The sequence below is a fragment of the Coturnix japonica genome, unplaced genomic scaffold (assembly GCF_054131305.1).
Source record: "Coturnix japonica strain WE unplaced genomic scaffold, WE-NBRP24 Scf060, whole genome shotgun sequence".
NCBI classification, from domain to species: Eukaryota; Metazoa; Chordata; class Aves; order Galliformes; family Phasianidae; genus Coturnix; species Coturnix japonica.
This window is the reverse complement of record NW_028188963.1, coordinates 120,117-145,049: the sequence shown is the minus strand read 5'-3', so window position 1 is coordinate 145,049 and position 24,933 is coordinate 120,117. Positions and strand designations below refer to the sequence as shown.

Genomic DNA, 24,933 nt, shown 5'->3' with positions numbered 1-24,933 from the left:
TGTGATATGTTGCACATTTGCACCCAGTGCATGGAAACACAACCTCATTGCAACCCGTGCATCGCCCCACCCCCTCCCCACCCCCTCTCCACCCCAACAACACTCACACCCAGCGCCGTGCACCATTTTTACTCCACTTTCCCCCCCCCCCAAAATCAATTTGCAAATCGCAAACTGCAAATCAGCAGCTCCCGTTTCAATCCTCCTCCTTCATCTCCTCCTCTTGCACCCCCCCCCTCCATCTCTCGGTCCATTTCCGGGTCTTTTCTTCCATTTCTTGACGGTACCGGATCCAACGGGATCGAAGCTCTTCCCCGTCACGTGACCAGCGGCGCCGGAGCCTTTTGCTCAATGAAGCGACGCTTTGTTCCAGCTCCGCCCCGTATTCGGACACACGGAGACGGGCGTCGGCGGCCTCGGAACGGAGAGCGGACAGCAGCGACCTATGGGGAGAGAGAGGGGAGGGATTGACGGGGGAGGGAGCCAATGGGAGGCCGGGAGGGAGGGAGGGGGCGGGGACAACGGGAGGGGGTGGGGTTAGAGGGGGAGGGAGCCAATAGGAGGCGGGGAGGGAGGGAGGGAGGGGGGCTAGAGGAGGGGGAGGGGCTAAAGAGGGAGGGAGCCAATAGGAGGCCGGGAGGGAGGGAGGGGGCGGGGCCAACGGGAGGGGGCGGGGCTAAAGGGGGAGGGGACGGGGCTTGAGGAGGGGGAGGGGTTAAAGGGGAGGGAGCCAATGGGAGGCAGGGATAGAGGAAGGGGGCGGAGCCAACGGGACAGGGAGGGGTTAAAGGGGGAGGGAGCCAATGGGAGGCTGGGAGAGAGGGAGGGGGCGGAGCTTAGGGAAGGGGAGAGGCTAGAGTGGGAGGGAGGGGGCGGGGCTTGAGTGGGAGGGGTTAAGGGGGGGAGGGAGCCAATTGGAGGCGGGGAGAGAAGAAGGGGGCGGGGCCAACGAGAGGGGGTGGGGTTAGAAGGGGAAGGAGCCAATAGGAGGTGGGGATGGAGGGGGGGGGCGGGGCCAACGAGAGGGGAGGGACTTAATGGGGAGGGAGCCAATGGGAGGCTGGGAGGGAGGGAGGGGGCGGGACTTAAGGGGGATGGAGCCAATAGGAGGCAGGGATGGAGGAAGGGGGCGGGGCTTGATGAGGGGGAGGGGTTAAAGGGGGAGGGAGCAAATGGGAGGCGGGGATAGAGGGAGGGGGCGGGGCTTAAGGAGGGGGAGGGGCTAAAGGGGGAGGGAGCCAATGGGAGGCGGGGAGGGAGGGAGGGGAAGGGGGCGGGACTTAATGGGGAGGGAGCCAATAGAAGGCAGGGATAAAGGAAGGGGGCGGGGCTTGAGGAGGGGGAGGGGCTAAAGGGGGAGGGAGCCAATGGGAGGCCGGGAGGGAGGGAGGGAGCGAGGCTTGAGTAGGGGGAGGGGTTAGAGGAGGAGGGAGCCAATGGGAGGCCGGGAGGGAGGGAGGGGGCGGGGCTTAGGGAAGGGGGCGTGGTCTGCCTCTATAGGGAGGGGGAGGGGCTTAACGGGGAAGGAGCCAATAGGAGGCCGGGAGGGAGGAAGGGGGCGGGGCCAACGAGAGGGGGTGGGGCTAAAGGGGAAGGGAGCCAATAGGAGGCAGGGATAAAGGAAGGGGGCGGGGCTTGAGGAGGGGGAGGGGTTAAAGGGGGAGGGAGCCAATGGGAGGCGGGGATAGAGAGAGGGGGCGGGGCTTAGGGAAGGGGGCGTGGTCTGCCTCTATGGGGAGGGGGAGGGGGAGGGACTTAAGGGGGAAGGAGCCAATGGGAGGTGGGGATGGAGGAAGGGGGCGGGGCTTGAGGAGTGGAAGGGGTTAGAGGGGGAGGGAGCCAATGGGAGGCGAGGATAGAGGGAGGGGGCGGGGCCAACGAGAGGGGGTGGGGCTAAAGGGGGAGGGAGCCAATGGGAGGCTGAGAGGGAGGGAGGGGGCGGGGCTTAGGGAAAGGGGTGGCATCTGTTGCCTCTATGGGGAGGGAGAGGGGGAGGGGCTAAACGGGGAAGGAGCCAATAGGAGGCGGGGAGGGAGGGGGCGGGGCCAGAGGTGGGCGTGGCCACGGGAGGGGGCGTGGTCACGGGGGCTGACGTCATTGAATTTGGGCGTGGCCTCGTGAAGGGGGCGTGGCCAAAGGCCCCCATTGACCACAATTGTGTGCCCCGCTGAGGGGGCGTGGCTAAAGGGAAAGGGGGCGTGGCCTCATGAAGGGGGCGTGGCTAAAGGCATCCATTGACCGCCATTGTGTGCCCCACCCAGGGGCGTGGCCAAATGAAAGTGGGCGGAGCCAAAAGGAAGTGGGCGTGGTCTAAAGGGAAAGAGGGCGTGGTCTAAAGGAGGAGGCGTGGCCAAAGGGAAAGGGGGCGTGGCTAAAGGTTCCTCTTATAGCCCCCCATTGTGCCCCATAGCCCCCCCATAGTGTGCCCCATAGACCCCCCTATTGTGCCCCATAGCCCCCCATAGTGTGTCCCACTCACTGCACGGCCTGCCCCACGTTGCTGCCCCACAGCCGGTCACTGAAGTTCTTGGCTGCCGCCTCCACTCGGCCCCATAGCGTTAATGGGGTCGGGGTTGATTCAGGGATGGGGGGCTCGGCCTCTGCCCCACAGACTGTATGGGGGGGGGGACCCATAGAGGAGAATGGGATGAGGCCAGACCCATAGAAACCAATGGGGATCCATAGAACCCAATAGGACACCTCATAGACCCCAATGGAGACCCCATAGACCCCATAGAGACCCCATAGATCCCAATGGGACCCCATAGACCCCATAGAGACCCCATAGACCCCAATGGGGACCCTATAGACCCCAGTGGGACCCCATAGAACCCAATGGGACCCCATAGAACCCAATGGGGACCCCATAGACCCCATAGAGACCCCATAGACCCCAATAGAGACCCCATAGACCCCATAGAGACCTCATGGAACCCAATGGGACCCCATAGAACCCAGTGGGACCCCATAGACTCCAATGGAGACCCCATAGAACCCAATGGGGACCCCATAGAACCCAATGGAGACTCCATAGAACCCAATGGGGACCCCATAGAACCCAATGGGGACCCCATAGACCCCAATGAGGACCCCATAGACCCCAATGGAGACCCCAGCCCTATAGATATCAGTGTGGGACCCCATAGACCCCAATGGAGTCCCCATAGACCCCAATGTTGACCCCATAAACCCCAATTGAGTCCCCATAGACCCCATAGACCCCAATGGAGACCCCATAGACCCCAATGGAGTCCCCATAGACCACATAGACCCCAATGTTGATCCCACAGACCCCAATGGAGTCCCCATAGACCCCTTTGGGAGACCCCATAGGCCCCAATGGAGTCCCCATAGACCCCATAGACCCCAATGGAGTCCCCATAGACCCCAATGGAGTCCCCATAGACCCCATAGACCCCCCCCGGCCCTACTGTGGGTCACTCACCCCCTAACAGCGCCGCGGCCACCACCACCGTCACCAGCAGCATGGCGCCACCTGGCGGTGACACGGCGTCATTGCAGCGCCCCATAGAACCCAATGGCCCCATTGACCCCATTGATCCCATAGAACCCAATATATCCCCTATTACCCCCCATTATCCCCTATTACCCCCCATATATCCCCCATTACCCCCATATATCCCCTATTACCCCCATATATCCCCTATTACCCCCCATATATCCCCCATTACCCCCATATATCCCCCATTACCCCCCATATATCCCCTATTACCCCCATATATCCCCTATTAACCCCATATATCCCCAATTACCCCCATATATCCCCTATTACCCCCATATATCCCCTATTACCCCCATATATCCCCTATTACCCCCCATATATCCCCTATTACCCCATATATCCCCTATTACCCCCATATATCCCCTATTACCCCCATATATCCCCTATTACCCCCATATATCCCCTATTACCCCCACATATCCCCCATTACCCCCCATATATCCCCTATTACCCCCCATATATCCCCTATTACCCCCATATACCCCCTATTACCCCCCATATATCCCCCATTACTCTCCATATATCCCCTATTACCCCCATATATCCTCTATTACCCCCCATACCCCCCATATATCCCCCATATATCCCCTATTACCCCCCATTACATCCTATTACCCCCCATATACCCCCCATATATCCCCTATTACCCCCATATATCCCCCATTACCCCCCATATATCCCCCATTACCCCCCATATATCCCCTATTACCCCCCATATATCCCCCATTACCCCCATATATCCCCCATTACCCCCCATTATCCCCTATTACCCCCATATATCCCCCATTAACCCCCATATATCCCCCATTACCCCCATATATCCCCTATTACCCCCATATATCCCCTATTACCCCCCATATATCCCCCATTACTCCCCATATATCCCCCATTACCCCCATATATCCCCTATTACCCCCCATGTATCCCCCATTACCCCCCATATATCCCCTATTACCCCCCTATAGCCCCCCATATTAACCCCCCATTACCCCCCATATCCCCCCATATCCCCTCACCTCCCTGTGTTCCCTTATGGGGCGGCCGCGCTCCGGCCCTTTAAATCCCCTGTGGGGGGTGGGGGAGGGAGGAGGAGTGGGGGGGAGGAGCCTGGTGGGGTCAAAGGTCAACATTAGGGTATGGGGGGGGTGAATGGGGTTAATGGGGGTCAATGGGGGTAATAGGGGATTAATGGGGTTAATGGGGGATTAATGGGGTTAATGGGGGGTAATAGGGGATAATGGGGGGTAATGGGGGGCAATGGGATGCAATGAGCCATCAGCGCCAGCAGGGGGCAGCACTGAGCTATGGGGGTTAATGGGGGGCAATGGGGGGCAATGGGGGATATATGGGGATTAATGAGGTTAATGGGGGGTAATAGGGGATATATGGGGGGCTATGGGGGGTAATGGGGGTCAATGGGGGGTAATAGGGGATTAATGGGGTTAATGGGGGGTTAATATGGGGGGTATGGGGGGTAATAGGGGATATATGGGTGATATATGGGGATAATAGGGGATATAGGGGGGGCTATGGGGGTAATAGGGGATATATGGGGGGTATATGGGGGTTAATAGGGGATATATGGGGGGTAATAGGGGTTATAGGGGGGTATATGGGGGATAATGGGGGGTAATAGGGGTAATAGGGGGGTATATGGGGGATAATGGGGGGTAATAGGGGATATATGGGGGTAATGGGGGATATATGGGGGGTAATAGGGGATATATGGGGGTAATAGGGGATATATGGGGATATATGGGGGTAATAGGGGATATATAGGGGGTATGGAGGGTAATAGGGGATATATGGGGGATATATGGGGGTAATAGGGGATATATGGGGGGTAATAGGGGATATATGGGGGTAATAGGGGATATATGGGGGGTAATAGGGGATATAAGGGGTTTAATAGGGGATATATAGGGGCAATAGGGGATATATGGGGGTAATAGGGGATATATGGGGTTAATAGGGGATATTTGGGTTAATAGGGGATATATGGGGGGTAATAGGGGATATAAGGGGTTTAATAGGGGATATATAGGGGCAATAGGGGATATATGGGGGTAATAGGGGATATATGGGGTTAATAGGGGATATATGGGGGTAATAGGGGATATATGGGGGGTAATGGGGGGGTAATGTGGGGTTTATTGTGGGGTCAATGGGGGCCAATGGGGTTGTGCCCCTCCCCTGCCCCATAGATTCGTCCTTTGCCCCATAGTGACGTGTTGGGGGGTGGGGGGGGGGGGGACAAAGTTCCACTTATGGGGCCAAAGGGCCGGGACAGCGTGGAGGGGGTGGGGAATATGTGGGGCGGGGGATGGGACACAGCTATGGGGCTGAGAGCCCGAATCTATGGGGCTGAGAGCCCAAATCTATGGGGCTGAGACCCAAATCTATGGGGCTGAGAGCCCGAATCTATGGGGCTGAGACCCAAATCTATGGGGTGATAGACCTGAATCTATGGGGCTGAGAGCCCGAATCTATGGGGCTGAGAGCCAAATCTATGGGGCTAAACCCCCACATCTATGGGGCTGAGAGCCAATTCTATGGGGTGATAGACCTGAATCTATGGGGCTGAGAGCCTGAATCTATGGGGTGTGGGACCCCAAATCTATGGGGCTGAGACCCCAAATCTATGGGGTGTGGGACCTGAATCTATGGGGTTTGAGATCCGACTCTATGGGACTGAGACCCCAAATCTATGGAGTGTGAGACCCGAATCTATGGGGCTGAAAGCCCAAATCTATGGGGTGTGAGACCTCAAATCTATGGGGTGTGAGACCCAAATCTATGGGGTGGGAGACCCTTGGAGGACCGCCCCCCCCATAGGCGATAGTGGACAACGATGCTTCATCTCACAGCGCCCCCCAGTGGCCACAATAGGAATTACACCCCCCCCATTGGTTACAATGAAGGTATTACACTCCCATTGGTTACAATGGACACAGCGCCCCCCAGTGGCCACAATAGGAATTACACCCCCCATTGGTTACAATGACGGTATTACACTCCCATTGACTACAATGGACACAGCGCCCCCCAGTGGCCACAATAGGAATTACACCCCCACCTCCATTAAACTCAATGGGGACTAAAACAACCACAGCGCCCCATAGTGGCCACAACAGGAATTACACCACCCTATTGGTTACAATGAAGGTATAACATTCCCATTGACTACAATGGACACAGCGCCCCCCAGTGGCCACAATAGGAATTACACCCCCCCCCCCCATTGGTTACAATGATGGTATTAATCTCCCATTGGTTACAATGGACACAGCGCCCCCCAGTGGCCACAATAGGAATTACACCCCCACCCCCATTAAACACAATGGGGACTAAAACCACAGCGCCCCATAGTGGCCACAATAGGAACTACACCCCCCATAGGTTACAATGGACACAGCGCCCCCCAGTGGCCACAATAGGAATTACACCCCCATTGGTTACAATGAAGGTATTACACTCCCATTGACTACAATGGACACAGCGCCCCCCAGTGGCCACAATAGGAATTACACCCCCCAATGGATACAATGGACACAGCTCCCTCCAGTGGCCACTATAGGTATTACACTCCAATTGGTTACAATGGACACAGCGCCCCCCAACTGGCCACAATAGGAATTACACCACCACCCCATTGACTCCAATGGACACAGCGCCCCCCAGTGGCCACAATAGGAATTACACCCCCCCATTGGTTACAATGAAGGTGTTACACTCCCATTGGTTACAATGGACACAGCGCCCCATAGTGGCCACAATAGGAATTACACCCCCACCCATTGGTTACAATGAAGGTATTACACTCCCATTGACTACAATGGACACAGCGCCCCCCAGTGGCCACAATAGGAATAACACCCCCCCATTGGTTACAATGATGGTATTAATTTCCCATTGGTTACAATGGACACAGCGCCCCCCAGTGGCCACAATAGGAATAACACCCCCCCATTGGTTACAATGATGGTATTAATTTCCCATTGGTTACAATGGACACAGCGCCCCCCAGTGGCCACAATAGGAATTACATTCATCCCATTGGTTACAATGAAGGTATTACACTCCCATTGACTACAATGGTGACAGCGCCCCCCAGTGGCCACAATAGGAATTACACCCCCAACCCCATTAAATACAATGGGGACTAATACAATAACCACAGCGCCCCCAGTGGCCACAATAGGAACTACAGCCCCATTGGTTACAATGACGGTATTAATCTCCCATTGACTCCAATGGTGACAGCGCCCCCCAGAGGCCACAATAGGAATTACACCCCCACCCATTGGTTACAATGGACACAGCGCCCCATAGTGGCCACAATTGGTATTACACTCCCATTGACTCCAATGGTGACAGCGCCCCCCAGTGGCCACAATAGGAATTACACCCCACCCCCATTGTTTACAATGGACACAGCGCCCCATAGTGGCCACAATAGGTATCACACTCCCATTGACTACAATGGTGACAGCGCCCCCCAGTGTCCACAATAGGAATTACACCCCCCCATTAGTTACAATGAAGGTATTACACTCCCATTGACTACAATGGTGACAGCGCCCCCCAGTGGCCACAATAGGAATTACACCCCCCCCCATTGACTCCAATGGTGATAGTACCCCCCAGTGTCCACAATTGGTATTACACTCCCATTGACTGCAATGGACACAGCGCCCCCCAGTGGCCACAATAGGAACTACACCCCCTTCCCCTTTACCCCACCCCCCATTAATGACGATGATGATGATGATGATGATGGTGATGAAGGTCACCCGATGGTGAGGCCGAAGCCGCAGAGGAATTTGTCCTTGCGGTGGTTGATAAAAGCCCCCAGAGCCAAAGTCAGGGGGAGGGGGGGCAGCTTCTTCTCCAGCACAGCCCCCACCTGCCAGCTGCTGTCCACTGAGCCTATGGGGGGATAATAGGGTTATATGTGGGGTTAATGGGGTGATAGGGGGGGAATATGGGGTGATAGGGGGGGAATATGGGGGTTAATGGGGTGATAGGGGGGTAATATGGGGGGTAATGGGGTTATAGGGGGGTAATATGGGGATTAATGGGGTTATGGGGGGGTAATATGGGGGTTAATGGGGTGATAGGGGGGTAATATGGGGGTTAATGGGGTGATAGGGGGGGAATAGGGGGTGATGGGGGAATATGGGGGGTAATGGGGTGATGGGGGGGAATATGGGGTGATAGGGGGGGAATATGGGGGTTAATGGGGTGATAGGGGGGTAATATGGGGGGTAATGGGGTGATAGGGGGGGAATATGGGGTGATAGGGGGGGAATATGGGGTGATAGGGGGGTAATATGGGGGGTAATGGGGTGATAGGGGGGTAATATGGGGGTTAATGGGGTGATAGGGGGGTAATATGGGGGGTAATGGGGTGATAGGGGGTAATATGGGGGTTAATGGGGTTATAAGGGGGGAATATGGGGGTTAATGGGGGAGTATGGGGGTTAATGGGGTGATAGGGGGGGAATATGGGGGTTAATGAGGTGATAGGGGGGAATATGGGGTGATAGGGGGGTTAATGGGGTGATAGGGGGGGAATATGGGGGTAATGGGGTGATGGGGGGAATATGAGGGTTAATGGGGTGATAGGGGGGGAATATGGGGTGATAGGGGGGTAATATAGGGGTTAATGGGGTGATAGGGGGGTAATATGGGGGTTAATGGGGTGATAGGGGGGTTATATGGGGTGATAGGGGGGTAATATGGGGATTAATGGGGTGATAGGGGGGTGATATGGGGGTTAATGAGGAGATGGGGGTAATATGGGGGGTAATGGGGTGATAGGGGGGGAATATGGGGGTTAATGGGGTGATAGGGGGGTAATATGGGGGTTAATGGGGTGGTGGGGGGGGAATATGGGGGTTAATGGGGTGATAGGGGGGGAATATGGGGGTTAATGAGGTGATGGGGGGACTATGGGGGGTAATGGGGTGATAGGGGGGTTATATGGGGTGATAGGGGGTTAATAAGGGGGTTAATGGCGTGATATGGGGGTTAATGGGGTGATAGGGGGGTATATGGGGGTTAATGGGGTGATAGGGGGGTAATATGGGGGGTAATGGGGTTATAGGGGGGTAATATGGGGATTAATGGAGTTATGGGGGGGTAATATGGGGGTTAATGGGGTGATAGGGGGGTTATATGGGGGGTAATGGGGTGATAGGGGGGAATATGGGGTGATAGGGGGGTTATATGGGGGTTAATGGGGTGATAGGGGGGGAATATGGGGGTTAATGGGGTGATAGGGGGGGAATATGGGGGTTAATGGGGTGATAGGGGGGGAATATGGGGGTTAATGGGGTGATAGGGGGGTGATATGGGGGTTAATGGGGTGATAGGGGGGTGATATGGGGGTTAATGGGGTGGTAGGGGGGTTATATGGGGTGATAGGGGGGTAATATTGGGGGTAATGGGGTGATAGGGGGAAAATATGGGGGTTAATGGGGTGATAGGGGGTAATAAGAGGGGTAATGGGGTGATGGGGGGGAATATGGGGGTTAATGGGGTGATAGGGGGGTTATATGGGGGGTAATGGGGTGATAGGGGGGTTAATGGGGTGATAGGGGGGGAATATGGGGGGTAATGGGGTGATTGGGGGGTTAATGGGGTGATAGGGGGGTTATATGGGGTGATAGGGGGGTAATATGGGGGATCTATGGGTCAGGCTGGCTCTATGGGGCAAGGAGGATCTATGGGGCAGGGTGGATCTATGGGGCAGTTCTATGGGGCAGATTGGATCTATGGGGTGGATCTATGGGGCAGGGTCGATCTATGGGGTGGATCTATGGGGCAGGGTCGATCTATGGGGTGGATCTATGGGTTAAGGTCGATCTATGGGGCAGGTTGTATCTATGGGGCGGATCTACGGGGCAGGTTGGATCTATGGGGCACATCTATGGGGCAGGTTGGATCTATGGGGCACATCTATGGGGCAGGTTGGATCTATGGGGTGGATCTATGGGTCAGGTTGGATCTATGGGGCAGGTTGTATCTATGGGGCGGATCTATGGGGCAGGCAGGATCTATGGGGCAGGGTGTATCTATGGGGCAGCAGATACCCTTGAAGAGCAGGTTGTATCTATGGGGTGGATCTATGGGTCAGGTTGGATCTATGGGTCAGGTTGTATCTATGGGGCGGATCTATGGGTCAGGGTGTATCTATGGGGCAGCAGATACCCCTGAAGAGCAGGTTGTATCTATGGGGCGGATCTATGGGGCAGGGTCGATCTATGGGGCAGATCTATGGGTCAGGATCGATCTATGGGGCAGGCAGGATCTATGGGTCAGATCTATGGGGCAGGGTGTATCTATGGGGCAGCAGATACCCCTGAAGAGCAGGTTGGATCTATGGGGTGTATCTATGGGTCAGATCTATGGGTCAGGATCGATCTATGGGTCAGATCTATGGGGCGGATCTATGGGGCAGCAGATACCCTTGAAGAGCAGGTTGTATCTATGGGGCACATCTATGGGTCAGGTTGTATCTATGGGGCAGGGTTGATCTATGGGGCGGATCTATAGGGCGGATCTATGGGGCAGCAGATACCCCTGAAGAGCAGGTTGGCCCTGGGCAGTTCCAGCTGATACCCCAGAGCCACCGTGGAGTCGCGCAGCCGCGAGCTGACCTCCAGCTCCACCCCGACCTGCAGCTGGGACCCAAAATACACCGATTTTAACCCAAAATCATCCATTTTCACCCCAAAATCACCTCCAGCTCCACCCCGACCTGCAGCTGGGACCCAAAATACACCGATTTTAACCCAAAATCATCCATTTTCACCCCAAAATCACCTCCAGCTCCACCCCGACCTGCAGCTGGGACCCAAAATACACCGATTTTAACCCAAAATCATCCATTTTCACCCCAAAATCACCTCCAGCTCCACCCCGACCTGCAGCTGGGACCCAAAATACACCGATTTTAACCCAAAATCATCCCTTTTCACCCCAAAAAGCTCCAAAATTGCCATTTTTCAACCCAAAAAGCCCCCAAATCCCCCTTTTTCACCCCAAAATGACCCCAAATCCCCCTTTTTCACCCCAAAATCCCCCTTTTTCACCCCCAAAAGCCCCAAAATTGCCATTTTTCACCCCAAAATGCCCCAAAATCACCCTTTTTCACCCCCAAATTCAACCCTTTTCACACCTAAAAGCCCCAAAATCCTCCTTTTTCACCCCAAAATCCCCCTTTTTCACCCCCAAAAAGCCCCAAAATTGCCATCTTTCACCCCAAAAAGCCCCAAAATTGCCATTTTCCACCCCAAAATGACCCCAAATCCCCCATTTTCACCCCAAAATCCCCCCTTTTCACCCCAAAAGTCCCAAAATTGCCATTTTTCACCCCAAAATCCCCCCTTTTCACCCCAAAAAGCCCCAAAATTGCCATTTTTCACCCCAAAATGACAAAAAATCACCCTTTTTCACCCCAAAATTCAACCCTATTCACACCTAAAAGCCCCAAAATCCCCCTTTTTCACCCCAAAATCCCCCTTTTTCAACCCAAAAAGCCCCCAAAATAGCCATTTTTCACCCCAAAATGCCCCAAAATCCCCCTTTTTCACCCCACAATCACCTCCAGCTCCACCCCAACCTGCAGCTGGACACCCAAAAAACATGGATTGTAACCCCAAATCATCCCTTTTCACCTCAAAATGACCCTTTTTCACCCCAAAAAGCCCCAAAATTGCCATTTTTCACGCCAAAATGACCCAAAATCACCCTGTTTCACCCCCAAATTCAACCCTTTTCACACCTAAAAGCCCCAAAATCCCCCTTTTTCACCCCAAAATCCCCCTTTTCACCCCAAAAAAGCCCCAAAATTGCCATTTTTCACCCCTAAAAGCCCCAAAATTGCCATTTTTCACCCCAAAATGCCCCCAAATCCCCCTTTTTCACCCCCAAATTCAACCCTATTCACACCTAAAAGCCCCCAAATCCCCCTTTTTCACCCCAAAACCCCCCCTTTTCACCCCAAAAAAGCCCCAAAATTGCCATTTTTCACCCCAAAAAGCCCCAAAATTGCCATTTTTCACCCCTAAAAGCCCCAAAATTGCCATTTTTCACCCCAAAATGCCCCTTTTTCACCCCACAATCACCTCCAGCTCCACCCCGACCTGCAGCTGGACACCCAAAATACACCGATTTTAACCCAAAATCATCCATTTTCACCCCAAAAAGCCCCAAAATCGCCATTTTTCACCCCAAAATGCCCCAAAATCACCCTTTTTCACCCCCAAATTCAACCCTATTCACATCTAAAAGCCCCAAAACCCCCATTTTCACACCAAAAAAGCCCCAAAATTGCCATTTATCACCCCAAAATGCCCCAAAATTGCCATTTTTCACCCCAAAATCCCCCTTTTTCACCCCTAAAAGCCCCAAAATTGCCATTTTTCACCCCAAAATCCCCCTTTTTGACCCCACAATCACCTCCAGCTCCACCCCGACCTGCAGCTGGGCACCCAAAAAACACAGATTTTAACCCAAAATTTTAACCCAAAATCATCCCTTTTCACCCCAAAAAGCCCCAAAATCCCCCCTTTTCACCCCAAAAAGCCCCAAAATTGCCATTTTCCACCCCAAAATGACCCAAAATCCCCCCTTTTCACCCCAAAATCACCACCAGCTCCACCCCGACCTGCAGCTGGACACCCAAAATACACAGATGTTAACCCAAAATCATCCCTTTTCACCCCAAAAAAGCCCCAAAATCCCCCTTTTTCACCCCAAAATGCCTCAAAATTGCCATTTTTCACTCCAAAATGCCCCAAAATCCCCCTTTTTCACCCCAAAAAGCCCCAAATCCCCCTTTTTCACCCCAAAATCCCCCTTTTTCACCCCAAAATGCCCCAAAATTGCCATTTTTCACCCCAAAATGACAAAAAATCACCATTTTTTACCTCAAATTCCCCCTTTTCACCCCAAAAAACCCCAGAATTGCCATTTTTCGCCCCAAAATGACAAAAAATCACCCTTTTTCACCCCCAAATTCAACCCTATTCACACCTAAAAGCCCCCAAATCCCCCTTTTTCACCCCAAAATCCCCCCTTTTCACCCCAAAAAGCCCCAAAATTGCCATTAGTCACCCCAAAATGACCCGAAATCCCCCTTTTTCACCCCAAAAAAGGCCCAAAATCCCCCTTTTTCACCCCAAAAAAGCCCCAAAATTGCCACTTTTCACCCCAAAATGAGCCTAAATCCCCCTTTTTCACCCCACAACCACCTCCAGCTCCACCCCGACCTGCAGCTGGGACCCAAAATACACGGATTGAGACCCAAAATTTTAACCCCAAATCACACTTTTTCACCCCAAAATCCCCTTTTTTCACCCCAAAAAGCCCCAAAATTGCCATTTATCACCCCAAAATGACCCAAAATCACCCTTTTTCACCCCAAAATCCCCCTTTTTCACCCAAAAAAGCCCCAAAATTGCCATTTTTCACCCCAAAATGCCCCAAAATCCCCGTTTTTCACCCCAAAAGCCCCATTTTTACCCCAAAATCCCCATTTTTCACCCCAAGATGACCCAAAATCCCCGTTTTTCACCCCAAAATCCCCTTTTCACTCCAAAAATCCCCATTTTCCCCCAAATTTGCCCAAAATCGTCATTTTTCACCCCAAAATGCCCCAAAATCGTCATTTTTCACCCCAAAATGCCCCCAAAATCCCAATTTTTCACCAATTTCCCTTTTTCCACCCAAAAAGCCCCAAAATCCCCATTTTTCACCCCAAAATCCCCTTTTTCACTCCAAAAATCACCATTTCCCCCCAATTTGCCCAAAATCGTCATTTTTCACCCCAAAAATCCCAATTTTTCACCCCCAATTTCCCTTTTTCCCCCCAATTTGCCCAAAATCGCCATTTTTCACCCCAAAAACCCCCATTTCACCCCAAAAATCCCCATTTTTACCCCAAAAATCCCATTTTTCCCCCAATTTGCCCAAAATCGTCATTTTTCACCCCAAAATGGCACCTGCTCATTGGCCCGGTGATAATAGGTGGCGTGAGCCCCCGCTTGGCCGACTGTCACCGTCCCGATCCAATCAGGAGCTGCGAAAAAGACCAATCGACCAATCAGAGCTCGGCTTTTACCCTTAGTCCCACCCAGGGGCGGAGCCTATTTAGCTCCCAGCCAATGGGATCTCTTGCCTTTAGCCCCATTGATGGGCAGGGCCTATGGAGCTCCCAGCCAATGGGATCTCAGCTCTTTCCCTTAGCCCCGCCCAGGGGCAGAGCCTAAAGACATCTCAACCAATCAGCTGCTAGCCAGTTAGATCTCACTGTTTCCCTTAGTCCCGCCCAGGGGCGGAGCCTACAGAGCTCCCAACCAATAGGATCACGTCTCTTTTCCTATAGCTCCGCCCACAGGATGGCTCAATGACAGGGCTTTCAACCAATCAGATCTCTGCTCTTTCCCTTAGCCCCACCCAGGGGCGGATCCTACTGAGCTCCCAGCCAATGAGATTCCGTCTCTCTCTAAGCCCAAACCTCCCAGCCAATGAGATCCCATCTCTCTCTCTTAGCCCAAACCTCCCAGCCAATGAGATTCTGGCTTTGTCCTTTATCCCCTCTCATTGGGTGTTACCTGTATATCGTCCAGCCAATGAGAGCACAGCTCCCTCCTCCCCAGGCCGACGATGATAAACCAGCTCCCCACCGAGAGCCAATGCCGTGGTGATGCTCTGCAGGTAATGAGCAACGACGATTCCTATTGGACGGAAAGGAGAGGAAAAGACTCACATGATTGGGGGAAAAGGAAATGAAGGGGATGAGCTCAAATCTGGGGTAAAAGAAGCAAATTTGGGCGAGAGAAAAATCGTAAGTGGGAAAAAAATGAAGGAGAATAGGAGCAATGGGAAATGGGAGGAAAAAGGAAGTGGAACAGGAAATAAAGGGGAAAAATGGGGGAAAAATGGGGGAAATGGAGAGGAAAAGACCCCCATGAGTGGGGAAAGAGGAAATGAAGGAGACGAGCTCAAATTTGGGTTAAAAGAAGCGAATTTGGGCGAGAGAAAAATCGTAAGTGGGAAAAAAATGAAGGAGAATAGGAGCAATGGGAAATGGGAGGAAAAAGGAAGTGGAACAGGAAATAAAGGGGAAAAATGGGGGAAATGGAGAGGAAAAGACCCACACGAGTGGGGGAAGAGGAAATGAAGGAGAAGAGCTCAAATTTGGGTTAAAAGAAGTGAATTTGGGCGAGAGAAAAATCGTAAGTGGGAAAAAAATGAAGGGGAATAGGAGCAATGGGGAATGGGAGGAAAAAGGAGGGATAAACAGACAATAAAGGGGAAAAAAGGGGGAAAAATGGGAGAAATAGGGGGAAATGGAGAGGAAAAGACCCACATGAGTGGGGGAAGAGGAAATGAAGGAGAAGAGCTTGAATTTGGGTTAAAAGAAGCGAATTTGGGCGAGAGAAAAATCGTAAGTGGGAAAAAATGAAGGGGAGGAAAAAGCCAGTGGGGAATGGGAGGAAATCACTTTCTCTTTAGCCCCGCCCACAGGCAGCTTATTAACCAATCAGATCCCATCATAGCCCCTAAGCCCCGCCCACAGACAGTACCCATGTGCTTATTAACCAATCAGATCCCATCATAGCCCCTAAGCCCCGCCCACAGACAGTACCCATGTGCTTATTAACCAATCAGATCCCGCCCCACTCCCAAAGCCCCACCCACTGTTGAAGCCCCGCCCATTGACTACACTGGCGTGCCTCCCAACCAATCAAATCCCACTACAACCCCTAAGCCCCGCCCATTGCTGAAGCTCCGCCCACTGGCAGCACCCATGTGGCTCCCAACCAATCAGATCCGACTACAGCCCCATAGTCCCTCCCAAGGGCGGGACAACGGTGCCTCCCAACCAATGAGATCCCACCGCCTCCCCAAAGCCCCGCCCACAGGCAGAACTGACATCCCTCGCAGCCAATCATATCCTAGCACCACCCATAGCCCCGCCCACATGCAGAACTGACATCCCTCGCAGCCAATCAGATCCTAGCACCAACCATAGCCCCGCCCACAGGCAGAACTGACATCCCTCGCAGCCAATCAGAACTCACCGGAGCCCATAATGACATCTGGATTACCCAATGTGAGAGCAGCTGTATAATCAGCCCCCCGGAACTCAGCGTCCAGCTGCCAATTGATGAACTTGGATTGTTGGGTCTGGAATCATCAAAAAGGCCCAAAATGACCCAAAATGAACCAAATTTGGGCGATTTTGGGCAAAAATGTGAATTTTGGGGGAAATTGAGGCTAAAACGGACCCAAATGGACCCAAAATGAGTCTAAAATGACCCAAAATGAGCCTGGAAATAGGAAGTTTTGGGGTCGTTGATCAAAATGGCCCAAAATGACCCAAAATGAGCCAAATTCGGGCGATTTTGGGCAAAAATGTGAATTTTTGGGGAAATGGGGCCAAATGGACCCAAAATGAGCCTCAAAATGAGCCCAAAAGTTGCTAAAATAACCTAAAATGACCCAAAAAAGGTCAAATTTGATGAAAATGGCCCAAAATGACCCAAAATGACCCAAAATGACCCAAATTTGGGTGATTTTGGGCAAAAATATTAGTTTCATCAAATGACCCCAAATAGACCCAAAATGAGCCTCAAAATGAGCCAAAAGTTGCCAAAATAGCCCCAAAATGAGCCCAAAAAAGGTCAAATTTGGGATATCAGTGATGAAAACGGCCCAAAATGACCCAAAATGAGCCAAATTTGGGCGATTTTGGGCAAAAATATTAGTTTCATCAAATGACCCCAAATAGACCCAAAATGAGTCTCAAAATGAGCCCAAAATACCCCTAAATGAGCCCAAAATGAGCCTAGAAATATGAAGTTTTGGAGTCGTTGATCAAAATGGCCCAAATTGACCCAAAATGAGCCAAATTTGGGCGATTTTGGGCAAAAACATTACTTTCCCCAAATGACCCGAAATAGGCCCAAAATGAGCCTCAAAATGAGCCTAAAATGGCCCAAAATGAGCCCAAAAATATCAACTTTGGGGTGCCATCATTGATCAAAACAGCCTAAATTGACCCAAAATGACCCAAATTTGGGTGATTTTGGGCAAAAACATTATTTTCCCCAAATGGACCTAAACAGACCCAAAATGAGCCTAAATGACCCTAAAATATCCTAAAAGACCCCAAAATGTCCCCAAAAACATCAAGTTTGGGGTCCCAAGAGTGATTAAAATGGCTCAAAGTGACCCAAAATGACCCAAATTTGGGCGATTTTGGGCAAAAACATTACTTTCCCCAAATGACCCCAAATGACCCCAAACGGACCCAAAATGAGACTAAATGACCCTAAAATATCCTAAAAGACCCCAAAATGACCCCAAAAACATCAACTTTGGGGTCCCAAGAGTGATTAAAATGGCTTAAAGTGACCCAAAATGACCCAAATTTGGGCGATTTTGGGCAAAAACATTACTTTCCCCAAATGATCCCAACCCAAAACCTCCCTTAAAAAACCCCATTTCCATCCCTTTTAACCCCCCCCAACCCCCATCAAAGGACCCAAAAGAGGCAGAATTCACCCCAAAACATCCTCCCCCCCCCCCCAAGGCCCCATTTTGGGGTAAAAAAAGGCGATTTTGGGACCTGACAGGCCAGAATAGGGAACACAGAAAGGACCCAAAGGGACCCAAAATGAGCCCAAATGAGTCTAAAATACCCCAAAATGACCCCAAAAACATCAAATTTGGGGTCCCAAGAGTGATTAAAATGGCTCAAAGTAATCCAAAATGACCCAAATTTGGGCGATTTTGGGCAAAAACATTACTTTCCCCAAATGGCCCCAAATGGACCCAAAATGAGCCTAAATGACCCTAAAATATCCTAAAAGACCCAAAAATGACCCCAAAACCATCAACTTTGGGGTCCCATCATTGATCAAAATGACCCAAATTGACCCAAAATGACCCAAATTTGGGCGATTTTGGGCAAAAACATTACTTTCCCCAAATGACCCCAAACGGACCCAAAATGACACTAAATGACCCTAAAATATCCTAAAAGACCCCAAAATGACCCCAAAAACATCAACTTTGGGGTCCCATCATTGATCAGAATGACTCAAATTGACCCAAAATGACCCAAATTTGGGCGATTTTGGGCAAAAACATTACTTTCCTTAAATGGACCCAAAATGAGCCTAAAATGAGCCCCAAAACCCCAATTTAACCCATCCAAAAGACCCAAAAGAGGCAGAACTGACCCCAAAACTCCCTCCCACCCCCAGACCCACCCCCCAAGGCCCCATTTTGGGGTAAAAAAAGGCGATTTTGGGACCTGACAGGCCAGAATAGGGAACACAGAAAGGACCCAAAAGGCCCCAAAATGAGTCTCAAAATGAGCCCAAAATACCCCAAAATGACCCCAAAAACATCAAATCTGGGGTCCCAAGAGTGATTAAAATGGCTTAAATTGACCCAAAATGACCCAAATTTGGGCGATTTTGGGCAAAAACATTACTTTCCCCAAATGACCCCAAACGGACCCAAAATGACACTAAATGACCCTAAAATATCCTAAAAGACCCAAAAATGACCCCAAAAACATCAACTTTGGGGTCCCATCATTGATCAGAATGACTCAAATTGACCCAAAATGACCCAAATTTGGGCGATTTTGGGCAAAAACATTACTTTCCCCAAATGGCCCCAAAATGAGCCTAAAATGCCCCATAAAACCCAATTCAACCCCCCAACCCCCATTAAAAGACCCAAAAGAGGCAGAACTGACCCCAAAACATCCTCCCCCCCCCCAAGGCCCCATTTTGGGGTAAAAAAAGGCGATTTTGGGACCTGACAGGCCAGAATAGGGAGCACAGAAAGGACCCAAAGGGCCCCAAAATGAGCCCAAATGAGCCCAAAATACCCCAAAATGAGCCCAAAAACATCAAATTTGGGGTCCCAAGAGTGATTAAAATGGCTTAAAGTGACCCAAAATGACCCAAATTTGAGCGATTTTGGGGCAAAAATATTACTTTCCCCAAATGACCCCAAATGGACCCAAAATGACCCTAAAATATCCTAAAAGACCCAAAAATGACCCCAAAAACATCAACTTTGGGGTCCCATCATTGATCAGAATGACTCAAATTGACCCAAAATGACCCAAATTTGGGCAGATTTGGGCAAAAACATTACTTTCCCCAAATGATCCCAGCCCAAAAAACCCCCTTAAAAACCCCCATTTCCATCCATTTTAACCCCCATAAAAGGACCCAAAAGAGGCAGAATTCACCCCAAAACATCCCCCCCCCAACCCAAGGCCCCATTTTGGGGTAAAAAAAGGCGATTTTGGGACCTGACAGGCCAGAATAGGGAACACAGAAAGGACCCAAAAGGCCCCAAAATGAGCCCAAATGAGCCTAAAATACCCCAAAATGAGCCCAAAAACGTAAAATCTGGAGTCCCAAGAGTGATTAGAATGGCTTAAAGTGACCCAAAATGACCCAAATTTGGGCGATTTTGGGCAAAAACATTACTTTCCCCAAATGACCCGAAATAGACCCAAAACGAGTCTCAAAATGAGCCCAAAATACCCCAAAAATGACCCCGAAAACATCAACTTTGGGGTCCCATCATTGATCAAAATGACCCAAATTGACCCAAAATGACCCAAATTTGGGCGATTTTGGGCAAAAACATTAATTTCCCCAAATGGACCCAGAATGAGCCTAAAATGCCCCGTATGAGCCCAAAATACCCCAAAATGACCCCAAAAACATTAACCTTGGGGTCCCATCATTGATCAAAATAGCCCAAATTGACCCAAAATGAGCCAAATTTGGGCGATTTTGGGCAAAAACATTACTTTCCCCAAATGACCCCAAATGGACCCAAAATGGCCCTAAAATATCCTAAAATACCCCAAAATGACCCCAAAAACATCAAGTTTGAGGTCCTGTCATGGATGTAAAAGGTCTAAATTGACCCAAAATGACCCAAATTTGGGCAGATTTGGGCAAAAACATTACTTTCCTTAAATGGACCCAAAATGAGCCTAAAATGAGCCCCAAAACCCTAATTTAACCCATCCAAAAGACCCAAAAGAGGCAGAATTGACCCCAAAACACCCTCCCCCCCCCCCAAGGCCCCATTTTGGGGTAAAAAAAGGCGATTTTGGGACCTGACAGGCCAGAATAGGGAACACAGAAAGGACCCAAAGGGCCCCAAAATGAGCCCAAATGAGCCTAAAATACCCAAAAATGAGCCCAAAAATATCAACTTTGGGGTCCTGTCATTGATCAAAATGAGGCAAATTGACCCAAAATGACCCAAATTTGGGCGATTTTGGGCAAAAACATTACTTTCCCCAAATGGCCCCAAAATGAGCCTAAAATGCCCCTAAAACCCATTTTAACTCCCCCAACCCCCATCCAAAAGACCCAAAAGAGGCAGAACTGACCCCAAAACACCCCCACCCCCCCCCAAGGCCCCATTTTGGGGTAAAAAAAGGCGATTTTGGGACCTGACAGGCCAGAATAGGGAGCACAGAAAGGACCCAAAAGGCCCCAAAATGAGCCCAAATGAGCCCAAAATACCCCAAAACCATTAACTTTGGGGTCCTGTCATTGATCAAAACAGCCTAAATTGACCCAAAATGACCCAAATTTGGGCGATTTTGGGCAAAAAAATTACTTTTCCCAAATGACCCGAATGGACCCAAAATGGCCCTAAAATGCCCCCGAAAACATCAACTTTGGGGTCCCATCATCGATCAGAATGACTCAAAGTGACCCAAAATGACCCAAATTTGAGCGATTTTGGGCAAAAACATTATTTTCCCCAAATGGACCTAAACGGACCCAAAATGAGCCTAAATGACCCTAAAATATCCTAAAAGACCCAAAAATGACACCAAAAACATCAACTTTGGGGTCCCATCATTGATCAAAATGACCCAAATTGACCCAAAATGACCCAAATTTGGGCGATTTTGGGCAAAAACATTACTTTCCCCAAATGACCCCAAATGGACCCCAAATGACACCAAATGACCCTAAAATATCCTAAAAGACCCCAGAATGACCCCAATAACATCAAGTTTGGGGTTCTGTCATGGATGTAAAAGGTCTAAATTGACCCAAAATGACCCAAATTTGGGCAGATTTGGGCAAAAACATTACTTTCCCCAAATGACCCCAAATGGACCCAAAATGACCCTAAAATATCCTAAAAGACCCCAAAATGACCCCAAAAACATCAAGTTTGGGGTCCCAAGAGTGATTAAAATGGCTCAAATTGACCCAAAATGACCCAAATTTGGGCGATTTTGGGCAAAAACATTACTTTCCCCAAATGACCCCAAACGGACCCAAAATGGCCCTAAAATATCCTAAAAGACCCCAAAATGAGCCCAAAAACATCAACTTTGGGGTCCTGTCATTGATCAGAATGACTCAAATTGACCCAAAATGACCCAAATTTGGGCGATTTTGGGCAAAAACATTACTTTCCCCAAATGACCCCCAATGGACCCAAAATGAGCCTAAATGACCCTAAAATATCCTAAAAGACCCCAAAATGACCCCAAAAACATCAACTTTGGGGTCCCATCATTGATCAAAATGACCCAAGTTGACCCAAAATGACCCAAATTTGGGCGATTTTGGGCAAAAACATTACTTTCCCCAAATGACCCCAAATGGACCCAAAATGAGCCTAAATGACCCTGAAATATCCTAAAAGACCCCAAAATGAGCCCAAAAACATCAACTTTGGGGTCCCATCATTGATCAGAATGACTCAAAGTGACCCAAAATGACCCAAATTTGGGCGATTTTGGGCAAAAACATTACTTTCCCCAAATGACCCGAAATAGACCCAAAACGAGTCTCAAAATGAGCCCAAAATACCCCAAAAATGACCCTGAAAACATCAACTTTGGGGTCCCATCATTGATTAAAATGACTCAAATTGACCCAAAATGACCCAAATTTGGGCGATTTTGGGCAAAAACATTATTTTCCCCAAATGGACCTAAACGGACCCAAAATGAGCCTAAATGACCCTGAAATATCCTAAAAGACCCAAAAATGACCCCAAAAACATCAACTTTGGGGTCCCATCATCGATCAAAACAGCCCAAATTGACCCAAAATGACCCAAATTTGGGCGATTTTGGGCAAAAACATTACTTTCCCCAAATGACCCCAGCCCAAAAAACCCCCTTAAAAAGCCCAATTTCCATCCATTTTAACCCCCATAAAAGGACCCAAAACAGGCAGAATTGACCCCAAAACTCCCTTCCACCCCCAGACCCGCCCCCCAAGGCCCCATTTTGGGGTAAAAAAAGGCGATTTTGGGACCTGACAGGCCAGAATAGGGAGCACAGAAAGGACCCAAAAGGCCCTAAAATGAGCCCAAATGAGCCCAAAATACCCCAAAATGACCCCAAAAACATCAAATCTGGGGTCCCAAGAGTGATTAAAATGGCTTAAATTGACCCAAAATGACCCAAATTTGGGCGATTTTGGGCAAAAAAATTACTTTCCCCAAATGACCCCAAATGACCCCAAACGGACCCAAAATGAGACTAAATGACCCTAAAATATCCTAAAAGACCCCAAAATGAGCCCAAAAACATCAAATTTGGGGTCCCAAGAGTGATTAAAATGGCTTAAAGTGACCCAAAATGACCCAAATTTGGGTGATTTTGGGCAAAAAGATTATTTTCCCCAAATGACCCCAAATGGACCCAAAATGACACTAAATGACCCTGAAATATCCTAAAAGACCCAAAAATGACCCCAAAACCATCAACTTTGGGGTCCCATCACTGATCAAAATGACTCAAAGTGACCCAAAATGACCCAAATTTGGGCAGATTTGGGCAAAAACATTATTTTCCCCAAATGACCCCAAACGGACCCAAAATGACACTAAATGACCCTAAAATATCCTAAAAGACCCAAAAATGAGCCCAAAAACATCAAATTTGGGGTCCCATCATCGATCAGAATGACTCAAATTGACCCAAAATGACCCAAATTTGGGCGATTTTGGGCAAAAACATTACTTTCCCCAAATGACCCCAGCCCAAAAAACCCCCTTAAAACCCCCATTTCCATCCATTTTAACCCCCCCCAACCCCCATCAAAGGACCCAAAAGAGGCAGAACTGAACCCAAAACATCCCCCCCCCCCCCCCAAGGCCCCATTTTGGGGTAAAAAAAGGCGATTTTGGGACCTGACAGGCCAGAATAGGGAGCACAGAAAGGACCCAAAGGGCCCCAAAATGAGCCCAAATGAGCCTAAAATTGCCCAAAATGAGCCCAAAAACATCAACTTTGGGGTCCCATCATTGATCAGAATGACTCAAATTGACCCAAAATGACCCAAATTTGGGCGATTTTGGGCAAAAACATTACTTTCCCCAAATGGACCCAGAATGAGCCTAAAATGCCCCGTATGAGCCCCAAATACCCCCAAATGACCCCCAAAACATTAACTTTGGGGTCCCATCATCGATCAAAACAGCCTAAATTGACCCAAAATGACCCAAATTTGGGCGATTTTGGGCAAAAAAATTACTTTCCCCAAATGGCCCCAAAATGAGCCTAAAATGCCCCTAAAACCCATTTTAACCCCCCCAACCCCCATAAAGGGACCCAAAAGAGGCAGAACTGACCCCAAAACATCCTCCCCACCCCCCAAGGCCCCATTTTGGGGTAAAAAAAGGCGATTTTGGGACCTGACATGCCAGCTTTGCCCTGATGTTGGGGGTGAGCAGATGGAGCAGTTGGGCGCTGAGGCTGCCGCTGCCGTCCATAGAACCAACCAGCACCGGAAACGCCTGAATTTTTGGGGCAAAAAAAGGCGATTTTGGGGTTTTTTTGGGGGGAAAAAGGGCAATTTTGGGGCTTTTTCAGGGAAAAAACCCACTTTTTCAGCCCAAATAACCCCCAAATACCCCATTGTGACCCAAAATCCACCATATTCCACCCTAAATTCCCCTCCATCCCCCCAACCCAATTTGCCCAAATTCTCCCTTTTTCACCCCAAAATCCCCCTTTTTCTCCCCAAATTGCCCTTTTTCATCCCCAAATCCCCCATTTTCACCCCAAAATCCCACTTTTCACCCCCAAAAATCCCCATTTTGACCCCAAAATCCCCATTTTTCCCCCCATTTTGACCCCAAATCCCCCTTTTTGCCCCCCAAAATGCCCATTTTCACCCCCAAAAGTCCCATTCCCCCCCCATGTTGACCCCAAAATCCCTCTTTTTCACCCCAAAATCCCCCATACCTCCCCAAAATCCACTTTTTCCCCCCAGTTTGACCCCAAATCCCCCATTTTTCACCCCCAAAACCCCCATTTCCCCCCCTAAATTTGCCCAAAATGGCCCCTTTTCCCC

The 24,933-nt window shown here is 50.1% G+C and overlaps 2 protein-coding genes and 1 long non-coding RNA gene across 4 annotated transcripts in view; 1 reads left to right on the top strand and 2 right to left on the bottom strand.

Annotated features, from left to right (window-relative positions):
- Positions 1 to 114: 114 nt before the first annotated feature.
- LOC146751925 (uncharacterized) lies at positions 115 to 3,498 on the bottom strand. Its single transcript, XM_085533398.1, has 3 exons — positions 3,446 to 3,498; positions 2,480 to 2,612; positions 115 to 443 (listed from the first exon to the last, which is right to left on the bottom strand). Exons 1-3 carry the CDS (start codon positions 3,486 to 3,488, stop codon positions 197 to 199), a joined length of 423 nt encoding a protein of 140 aa, XP_085389524.1. The 5' UTR covers positions 3,489 to 3,498; the 3' UTR covers positions 115 to 196.
- Positions 3,499 to 6,764: 3,266 nt separating this feature from the next.
- The window catches only part of LOC146751923 (mitochondrial import receptor subunit TOM40 homolog), a 36,505-nt gene continuing 18,336 nt past the window's right edge, over positions 6,765 to 24,933 (bottom strand). For both annotated transcript variants that reach the window (XM_085533396.1, XM_085533397.1), the window contains exons 5-10: positions 24,272 to 24,373; positions 16,621 to 16,726; positions 15,148 to 15,270; positions 14,536 to 14,612; positions 11,109 to 11,211; positions 6,765 to 8,452 (exon numbers count right to left, since the gene is read on the bottom strand). In XM_085533396.1, coding sequence (XP_085389522.1) covers positions 8,313 to 8,452; positions 11,109 to 11,211; positions 14,536 to 14,612; positions 15,148 to 15,270; positions 16,621 to 16,726; positions 24,272 to 24,373 — 651 coding nt within the window. In that variant the 3' untranslated portion in view covers positions 6,765 to 8,312. The remainder of the gene's footprint in view (positions 8,453 to 11,108; positions 11,212 to 14,535; positions 14,613 to 15,147; positions 15,271 to 16,620; positions 16,727 to 24,271; positions 24,374 to 24,933) is intronic.
- Positions 10,463 to 10,931, top strand: LOC146751924 (uncharacterized). The gene is made up of 3 exons (XR_014941098.1): positions 10,463 to 10,546; positions 10,665 to 10,682; positions 10,863 to 10,931. It is a non-coding gene; the product is annotated as an uncharacterized LOC146751924 (long non-coding RNA).